Source organism: Hemiscyllium ocellatum, chromosome 23 (assembly GCF_020745735.1).
Source record: "Hemiscyllium ocellatum isolate sHemOce1 chromosome 23, sHemOce1.pat.X.cur, whole genome shotgun sequence".
NCBI classification, from domain to species: Eukaryota; Metazoa; Chordata; class Chondrichthyes; order Orectolobiformes; family Hemiscylliidae; genus Hemiscyllium; species Hemiscyllium ocellatum.
This window is the reverse complement of record NC_083423.1, coordinates 51,260,664-51,271,380: the sequence shown is the minus strand read 5'-3', so window position 1 is coordinate 51,271,380 and position 10,717 is coordinate 51,260,664. Positions and strand designations below refer to the sequence as shown.

Below are 10,717 nucleotides of genomic sequence, written 5' to 3'. Positions count from 1 at the left end.
CTAAGCAGCAGGTAATAATAATGACTGTCTACTATTGATGCCAAATGGGAAAAGAAGAATTAATAGGAAAAAAGAGCTAACTATCCTCAGCAATTCCACAGAATATGTGATAAAGAAAACGAGTTAAAGGTAGCAGTCTGCCTATTCTCATTTTGAAGTTTTTGAGGCAGAGTGATGCAGTTGTTGTGTTACTGGACCAGAGCTCCAGAGAATTCCACCAATAGTTTGAAAAGTTGCTTTCAGCTTTTTAAAATCTGAAAATTTAAAATGACTATGATACTGTTGGATTGTCATAAAAGTCCAACTGATTCCTTAATGTCCATTAGGGAATAAACTATGCCATCCTTTAACAACCTAGTCTTTATGTGGCATTTTGCACAAGAAATGGTGGCAGTAATGCTTGTGGAATGGAGAAGGACACTCCCTCTTCCTGCAGTACTGGACATTCCCCCAAACAGCTGAGACTTCCATAATGCAGATGGCAACCTCGGAGCAGGCTGACATGGTCTGGTGTTTTGGCCTCCATCACTGGTCCTGGGTAAGAGGGAGTCCCATCTGTCAGGAACATCAGGAGTATGCCTCAAAGCAGAGTGATGATTTTTCCCTGGTCTGGAATGTACAGGGCAAATGTCACATACTCTGCAGGGCAGCTCCAGCCTGACAATGTACAATAGCCTTTTAACTTTGGAGGCAGCTCCAGGGAAGTCAGTGAATAATGGCACCTTTCCATGCCACCACAGGAGGTGTAACACCTCCTCCTCCCTCACCATCCAAAGCCTCAAATGCACCTTCCATGTGAAGCTGAGTTTCACTTGTGCTTCATTCAATCTAGACCACTGCATTCATTCCTCACAATGCAATCTCGTTTACATTGGCAAGACTAAATGTAGATGAGGTGACTACTTTGCAAAGCACCACCACTCTGCCCACAGGAATTATCCTGACTTCTCAGTTGCTTGCCATTTAAATAAGTATCTTGGCTCTCATTTTTATCTGTGCAAACTGCAATATTCAAAAAGAAAACTGAAGGAACAGCACCTCATTTTCAGAATAGACATCTATATCCTTAAGGACTCATCACTGAGTTGAAAATGTGTCGCTGGAAAAGCGCAGCAGGTCGGGCAGCATCCAAGGAGCAGGAGAGTCGCCGTTTCGGGCATAAGCCCTTCTTCAGGAAGACGTCGACTCTTAGATTGTCTGTTATTGATGATGGCATTTGAGTAGTGGTGATGAGGTGAGATTAGCTAATGTTGAGATACAAGTGCATGGAAATAAAGTCATTAATTACTGAAATCCAAAGCTTGTTGTTGAAATTTTGAGGTGGAGACTGGAACTTTTATTCTGTTCTATTAGATTGCTTAGTTTTCATTATTTCAGTATTTTCCAACTTTCTCTCCATTGCTCGTGTTGCTCAAGGCCTGGAAAATTCTGTACAATATTGTTTTATTTCAATCTCTCACCTTTTGTATACACATTAAAATATTGGAGTTCCATCATTCAGAGGCTGAAACCTGTTTATGTAGAGAGCAGGGCCATCTGAAGCCATCTCGGCAATGACAGTGCAGAGGGGACCACACCTGCAAAAAACAGAGCAGGTCGCAAGGATGAGGGAACTCTTTTTGACTTAGTTCATGCCAGCGCTGTCTGGAGACACTGGCATACCTGCTTCCATGTCATGTTACTCTAATGTCAGTTCTGGCTTGTGTAAACTTTTCATCCATTATCAAAAAGGAAGTTGTTTCAGGCCACAGAACAAAGAACAGTACAGCACAGAAACGGGGTCCTTAACATGACACCAAGTTAAGCTCATCCCTTTGGCCTATCCTTGGTCCATATCTCTCCATTCCTTGCATATTCATGTGCTTATGTAGGAGTCCCTTAACGCCCCTATTGTATCTGCCTCCACCACCACCCCAGTAATGTGTTCCAGACTCCTACCATTCTCTGTGGCTAAAAAATGCCTCTCCTTTGATCTTTCCTGCTCTCATATTAAATGCATGTCCCCTAACATCAGATATTTCAACTCTGGGAAAAAGGTTTTGGCTGTCAACCCTATGTATGCATTTCCTAATTATGTAGTCTTTAATTACGGTGGAAAGGTGTAATCTCTCCTTGAGGTAAATTACTCAATTTATGAGTTGGGTTTGTCATTCCACTGACACAATTTTATGAAAAATGTGTTGTGTATATACAGCACAGAAACAAACCAGTCTGTCTCTAGCAAATCTGTGCTGGTGTTTATCCCGCTCACAAACTTCCTCCCAATCTCGGTTTTGTCCAAACCGGTTATAGTATATCCCTCTACTGCTATCTGTCTCTGAAATGGGGAAGAAATGCTGACCTAACCATGAAAAAAATGGGGGAAAAATCACTTAAAAAGTTAGCACATGGACTCGAGTTCACAAGTCTGAAATTTAGCACAATGTGCTCTTGCCTAACTGTGCTAACAGCAACAAATCTGTCCACTCATATATGCAAAGAGTTCCAGGGGTGGCTGAGTGTAGTATGTGACGTGCAAACTATAGAGCGATGAGAGTCTGAGAATATTTCAAAGCCATCTCAATTGAACGTGTTCCGAAGTGACTCATACTGAACTCGAAACGTTAACTGTTTTCTCTCTGCACAGACGCTGCCAGACCTATTGAGTTTTTCCAGCACTTCATTTTTTTTTAGTTTGAACTGAAGGGCTACTGGTCCCGTGGCTATTAACTGTTAAACTTGACAAAGGTTTCCCTGTGAATGCTTTCCCTAAGAAGGGAAGGAGAATTGATGCTGCTAATTGCGATTAAATGTTAAACGTGCGCCGTCCCAACGCTGGAGTGTTAATTCCGACAGCCTCAAAGTCTGGCAAGAACAGAAACATTGAGATTGTTGCAAGCCAAGTCCAAAAATCCACCCCTCCCCCCCCCCCCCCCCCCCCACCGTCATCAAAAAGTCTGGGGCGAAGGAGACTGGAGTGAAGAATGTGCTGATTTGTATTGGTGTAATCTGTAAAACCTCAAAAAGACACAACAATCGGGCAGCTCTCAGCCTGACAGAGTTTTTACACTTAGAATGATAATAACCAGCTTCAGAACCCACAGGGAGAGCAACGATGTAACACTGTTCATGACGAGCCTGACACTTCATCACTAGCTATTTCCAATTAAGCCCGGCTAGAGAATTGTCAACATTGTGTACACGAGGGGAACAGGCATCGCATGAATCAGACAGACTCTGGAGAAGCTAAATAAGGCGCTAGAATGGGAGGGACAGTCCACGTGCTGAGGCAGACTCTCTCTCTCTCCTCTCTCTAACACATCAGTACAAATGCTCTACTTAACCAGCGCAGGATCAGGAATGCAGACTACAGCCACTCCAACTGGTCTGCTTACCAGAGTGCACTCAGGAGTGCCAGCCTCCTTCTCTCGCCCGAACACCGAGCTCTGCCTACCTACACAGGATCACGAAGGTGTGTCTCTCGCCTTCTCTCAGACACAATAAATGCTCCGCTTCAGAAATAAAAAAAACTGCTGGAAAAGCTCAGCTAATCGGGCAGCATCTGCGGAGATGAATCAGCGTCGAGTGACCCTTAGCTAGGAAAATGTGTTCTACTTAGCAGCTCGAAGACAGAAGTGCCAATCTCTCTCTCGCCTAGAAACCAATTCAAGTGCCCAGCTCTGCTTCTATACCGAGGATCAGCAGTGCCACACTCTCCCAGACACCGCTACAACTGGTCTGCTCAGCAAAGTGGGTTCAGGAGTGTCACACTCTCTCTCCGTCTGAGTCTCCGACAAGGTCAGACTGTCTACAAAGGACCAGGAGTGAGTTCCTCTCTCTCTCTCTCAGACACCAACACTGAGTGGTCTACTTCACAACCGGGGGAACTGAAGTGCCAATCTCTCTCGCCCTGACACCACTAAAGTGCCTGCCACACTCTCTCACAGACATCAGGGCAAACTCTACCCGTCTGCACAGGACCAGGAGTGAGCTGCTCTCTCCTAGACACCAAGACTGAGTGTTCTGCTTAGTAACTGGAGGACAGAAGTGCCCATCCCTGTCTCTCTCTCTCTCTCTCGCCCAGATCCCACGACAAAAGGCCAAACCCAAGTCAGACTCAGGAGCGCCAGTGTCTGCGGTCTGCCCTCGCCCCCAGCCCAGCCCAGCCCAGCGCAGGGTGCCTGGTGGGTAAGGCCAGGACTATGCGGCCACAATGTTGGCCAGGAAGAGCATCATCCCGGAGGAGTACGTGCTGGCCCGGATCGCCGCCGAGAACGTGCGGCGTCAGCCCCGGTACACGGCGCGGCCCCGCCAGGCTCGCTTCATCGCCAAGAACGGCTCGTGTAACGCGGCGCACAAGAACATCCGAGAGCAGGGCCGCTTCCTGCAGGATGTCTTCACCACCCTGGTGGACCTCAAATGGCGCTACACCCTGTTCATCTTCACCATGTCGTTCCTGTGCAGCTGGCTCCTCTTCGCCATGATGTGGTGGCTGCTGGCGTTCGCTCACGGAGACCTGGACCCCCGGCGGCCGGGCACCGCCTTGGAGCCGTGTGTCACCAAAGTGCGATCCTTCAGCTCCGCCTTCCTGTTCTCCATCGAGGTGCAGGTCACCATCGGCTTCGGCGGCCGCATGATCACCGAGGAGTGTGCGAGTGCCATCGCCGGCCTGATCGTGCAGAACATCTCGGGGCTGATCATCAACGCGGTCATGTTGGGCTGTATCTTCATGAAGACGGCGCAAGCTCACCGCCGGGCGGAGACCCTCATCTTCAGCCGGCACGCCGTCATCTGCCTGAGGAACGGCCGCCTGTGCTTCATGTTCAGGGTGGGCGACCTCCGCAAGAGCATGATCATCAGCGCCTCGGTCAGGATGCAAGTGGTCCGCAGGAGTACCACCGCCGAGGGCGAGCTGCTGCCGCTGCACCAGATCGATATCCCGGTGGACAACCCCCTGGGCAGCGGCAGCATCTTCCTGGTGGCTCCGCTCACCATCAGCCACGTGGTGGACCGCCGCAGCCCGCTCTACCAGATCTCGGCCAGTGACCTGCAGAGCCAGAACCTGGAGGTCATCGTCATCCTCGAGGGGGTGGTGGAGACCACCGGCATCACCACCCAGGCCCGCACCTCCTACATCTCCGAGGAGATCCTCTGGGGTTACCGCTTCGTGCCGGTGGTCACCGAGGAGGACGGCACCTACTCGGTGGACTACTCCAAGTTCGGCAACCGCGTCAAGGTGGCGACCCCGCGCTGCTCCGCCCGGGAGCTGGACGAGAAGCCCTCCATCCTGATCCAGACCCTGCAGAGGAGCGAGCTCTCGCACCAGAACTCGCTGAGGAAGCGCAGCTCCATGAGGAGGAACAACTCCATGAGGAGGAGCACCCCGTCCCTCCTCAACAAAGTGCAGTTCTTCACCCCCAGCGACCCCGCCGAGCACTGAGCTCAAATCATTTCTCAGCGTTGGGGCGCGTTTGATATCTACACACTTGAGACCAGTTCACACTGTCTGACAAGGTCGTTATTCTGAGATCACAACAGAACGTTCAGCATTATATAACGTATACATATTTATAATTATGCTATGCAATGTATATATTATATCATAGAATTCCTACAATGTGGACGAGTAACCCACCCAGACCCATTACCTTATCCTATTATCCTATATTTCCCCTGACTTATGCACCTAACCTGCATATCCCTGAACACTACCAGCAATTCAGCATGTCCAATCCACCTAACCTGCACATTTTTGGACTGTGGGAGGAAACGAGAGCACCCAGAGGAAACCCACGCAGACACGGGGAAAATGTGCAAACTCCACACAATCGCCCGAAAATGAACTCAAACTCTTGTCCCTAGTGCTGTGAGGCAGTAGTATAATATTGTACATTTATATTATGTATTATGCATACATTGTCGTAATAGAATATAGAAACAGGTCAAGCTGCAGATTATATCAAAGTACCTGTAAAGAGGTTGTGCAAAAGTTAAAAAAAAAGTGAGAATATACTCGACACAACGTATTAGACACATAAGGTGTGTTCTAACATATAATGTAATTTTGTATGTATTGTATGATACATAACCTTATGTATATATTAACTGAATATATTCCCAGCAATTTTTTCCATTCATTTGCACAATCTATATACAGTACTTCAATATAACCTGCAGCCTGGAGTTTTAAAATATTCTATTACTATTTTATATGCATAATATATAATATAAATATATAATATATCATATGTATTATATAATGTAACATATATTATGTATATACTGTATTAATAGAATATAAAAAACAAGCCAATTTGCAGGTTGTATTGTATATGTTTATATTGTTATGCAGATGAACAAAAAGCATTCATTCATGAGCATAATTTTATATCTATAATTAGAATTAGGTTTATTTTCACCTGTACTCAAGTGCAGAGTTTGTATTCATCAGGGTACCTCTCCTCAAGTTTATCATCTTTTCACCATTGTGCCTTATCCCAGTTTCACACCACTTGTTAATGGTCCCTGAGCTCATGCACCCAGTTTCACAGTTTGCAGAACTGTGGAAATCAATTAAATTTGGATTCATTTATCTTTATTTGATGAATTCTGTTGAAACAAACAGGCTAAACAAACCACAGGTATTCTTTGTACATGCTTTTGCCTATGTACTGTAAGAGCTGGAAGCACAGGACATGACTCCAAGAAACAGAGTGACATTTTCCTGGTAGAAACAAGGGAGACAGAATTACACGAAAGATGACAGAATGGTGAGGCATAAAAAAACATTTTGAAAGGGAGAAGAATACTAGTAAATAGAAGGACAGTGATAGATATCATTGAAGGAAGGTCCTTAAGTGGGCTGTGATTATGTAGAATGGTTATTTTTGGGTGGAATAAAACCAAGTTATAATCCATTCCAAGTGCTGGTAGAGTGGAAAAAAATCTCTAAAACATTGATTAATATGTTAAATATTGAATTAAGTCAAAGCTTATAGCACGTGGAGTGTAAATAATGCTCCTCTGTAACATTCAAATATAAAAGGAGTAGAGGCATTCATGTTTGAACAACTGTAAAGATTTCAAAGGATCCCATGATTTACTGAACAGACTATAATTGAGGTGGAATTTGAAAAATCATTGGGCAACAGTTTTTATAATATCTGGCATATGATAATATATAAAAATACATTATGATACCACTTTACCAGCCACGCTACTGCTATGTAACAATTTACATTGATTTTCCAGATTTGAGATGTACTAGAATGTTAAACTGTAATTGTCATGCTGAACATGTTTTTTTTACTACTTTAAACTGCAATGGAGATTGCATTCCAAGTACAATTTTATTCAATTGTCTTTTTCCAGAGTTTATGTATAACTACTTTAACACAAAACCTGAAAGCACTTTTCTTCCACAGCCATTTACGGTATTCTGGAGGATCTGATGAACTCTAAATAGAAATGATATACCATGCAACACTGAATGTTCTATAATGTTGCTGATGTGAAATTCTAAGACAGCTATATATGGAGACATTGGAAGGTCATCTAGAGACCAACTGACTGGTAAATGTGTAAAATCCTGGTCGCTTTAAGGTTTCAAAAATGTAAGGAATGATTTTTTTTCCATACTTTTGTCGCTTTGAATAACAACACTGTGAATTTTCATGCAGATGTTTTATTATACAACCCAATGTACTGTTTGACCAAATAATTTCTTAATACTCCACTGCCTCCTTTCAGTAATCTTACTGCAATGGTTGAATCACTTGATTATCACTTTTCACACCAGTCATTAAATAAGGGTAACTTTACCACTTAGTTTACACTGACAAATCTAAAAGTGGAAATACACCAATTGCTGCTTTAAGGTTGGAACAAGTCAGGGTCTGTAGCAGCCATGGTCAAACCCTGTTCAATAGGTGATGGTGCCAAAGATACACAATCAAAGCAAATTTGAAGTTATTTTTGTGGGGAACAATAGCGCACCTCTGTACCTCACAACAAAAACTCAGCAGTTTATTTGCCCAATGTAACAGAGGGTAATGCCTCAAAATCACCACTGTCTTTTCATCTCTTACTTCCAACCAGGAGTGAAGTGCTTCATTCTCTTACTTCCTCAGGATGCGGTTTCTTCATGTAGTTGACTTGTCAGGCCAACAGCTCACTTTGGTGTCTTTAGCCTTATTGTATCTTCAGCTATAACCACTTTAGGTTTCATGTTTTTCCCTTTGAGTTGAAATGGAATTCCTTTTATACTCCCTATTTATAATTTACTTAAAGTAGTATGATTTTCTTCTTTTAACCAAACCATGTCTTGAGGAGTTCTATATCCCCATGAATTCCATTAAAGACTGAGACTTCTGTTTCATATTATGGATAAAACTTCCATCTCACTTCTGACTTCCAAACTTTCTTTCAATTACAAAACTTCTTTTTCTTTAACTTATCGATATTATAACTTCCTTCTAAACTCGGATATGCCATTCTCTCCATATATCTCCTCTCCAGTTCCTTATTGGGCTCAAATTATGACAGTATCCTAACGGAAGGGGCCCAAAACAGCAGAGGTCTTTAATTTCTTTGGTCATTCCTACCAGCTGTAAAGTATTTAAAACATGAACTAGGTATAATTCAGTGAGATGGTTCGCCTTTTATTCTTTTCATCATTGCTGATAACACCTGGACCAGGAAGTTAGATATTTTCTATGGGGTCACAATGTAATCAAAAAAGTTCAAGCATTTTATTAACTGTTTAATATACTTTTACAATGTCGACTGTTATCGTACTGATCTGGAAACAGCTATTTATTATTTATGTACCTATTTAAGAATATGAGCTTATTAATATTTTAGTAATGATGTACACTGCAAGGTTTAATTAAAATTATATATTCAGCTCAATTGCCACCATATTTCTCTACCAGGCTGAAGGAAATTTTCATTAGCTATAAAGCAGTAGTAGCCCTTTTGATTCCGAGTTCAGATATTCTATTTTCAGATCTTAATTTAGTATACAGTTGGGTTGATACTTGTGAATAGTAGTTAGGGAATGCTACACTGTCAGGGTGCTGTCTGAGATGTTACATCAATATTTTATGCCTGCTTCTCAAGTGAATGTGAAAAAGAATTATAGCGTTATTTTTAAAAAAGGCTGGGGAGTTCATCTTGCCATCTCAGCCAATATTTAACTTTGGATCCGCATTACTAACACACTCATCAAGACCAAACTATGCACAATTCGATTGGATTGTTGCTTACATTGTAGTAGTGCCTGCACCGTAAATGTGAAAGGTAAAGTTACCATGGAAGTGCTGCCTCATTTGAGAGAGACTAGTGTTGCTTAAGCCAAGGGTCACCACACCTCAGATTAGGTGAGGGATTGAGAAGGAGTGTCTTCCACGGTAACCTCAACTGGTGTCAGAACTGAACCAATGCTATTGGCATCACTCTAATAAACTGGCTACCCGTTCGATTGAACTGACTCCCAACGTTTCAACTACTTCAATGCTATAAAACATTCTGCAATGTCATGAGGTTGTGGAGTGCTATAGACGTGCCACTCTTAGATTGGTTATTTTTCCGAAAAATTGGTGTTATGAAAGACCAGCTGCATGGAATCCTGAACTCTAGAGAAATGTTCTTGGTATGGGAAACCCTAGCCAGTTTTAACCACCCACACAGATCAAGTAGGGAGGGAGGGAGCTAATTACAGCAATTTGTAATGGTTTAGCATTTAGCTCATGCTTTCCATTTATGTACATTATGTTTCATATTGTCTCTAATGGGTCCCAAAATTTGCTTCTGCTGCTCTGTTTCATTGATTTAATTAATTACCAAACATGTGGCAGTAACTTCACATCTGAAATAATTCATGGGTTTTGGGATGTCATATATTCATGTATAACATCATCTGAAATGTAAAAAATGATGTTGTGTCCAGGCCATGAACAAAGCTGATATACACATGCAGCTATTAAAACAGCATTTTTAAAATAGTCCTTTTCAGTTGTGTCAATTTTGATGTGAGTTGGAGATGCCGGTGTTGGACTGGGGTGTACAAAGTTAAAAATCACACAACACCAGGTTATAGTCCTACAGGTTTAATTGGAAGCACACTAGCCTTTGGAGGGCTGCTCCTTCATCAGGTACACAATCACCTGATGAAGGAGCGATGCTCCGAAAGCTAGTGTGCTTCCAATTAAACCTGTTGGACTATAACCTGGTGTTGTGTGATTTTTAACTTCGTCAATTTTGACGACAGTGGGAAAACCCATCATGTAAATGCTAGACTTGTACAACAAATAATTTCATTTGTTTTGAAAATTGATCGTCACAATTTACTAAATTCCTAACAAAATTGATCATTCCAGCAGACAAATGTTAATATTAAACATGAGAACTGTTTATTTGGACAAATTTGCCTCATCTTTGTATGTATTCTTTTATGACACATTGACATTTCAAGGCCAGGATCTGTTGCCTCATCATGAAACAATGATAAACTGTGTAGTTTGCTTAACTATTTCAGAAAACTGTTAAGAGTCAACAAAATACTTTGTGGGTCTGGAGTCACAAATAGACCAGGCCAGATCAAAATAGCAGATTTCCTTTCCTCACAGGCCTTCGTGAACTAAATGGTTCTCTACATCAATCAATAATAGCTTTACTAGCTTTTAATGTCAGATTTATAATTTAATGAATTAAACTTCAACCAGCTTCTATGGTGGGA

The 10,717-nt window shown here is 42.6% G+C and overlaps 1 protein-coding gene across 1 annotated transcript; it reads left to right on the top strand.

Annotated features, from left to right (window-relative positions):
* The first annotated feature begins 3,526 nt into the window (after positions 1 to 3,526).
* Positions 3,527 to 5,839, top strand: LOC132826785 (ATP-sensitive inward rectifier potassium channel 8-like). The gene has a single exon (XM_060842985.1). It carries the CDS (start codon positions 4,193 to 4,195, stop codon positions 5,417 to 5,419), a length of 1,227 nt encoding a protein of 408 aa, XP_060698968.1. The 5' UTR covers positions 3,527 to 4,192; the 3' UTR covers positions 5,420 to 5,839.
* The last annotated feature ends 4,878 nt before the right edge of the window (positions 5,840 to 10,717 follow it).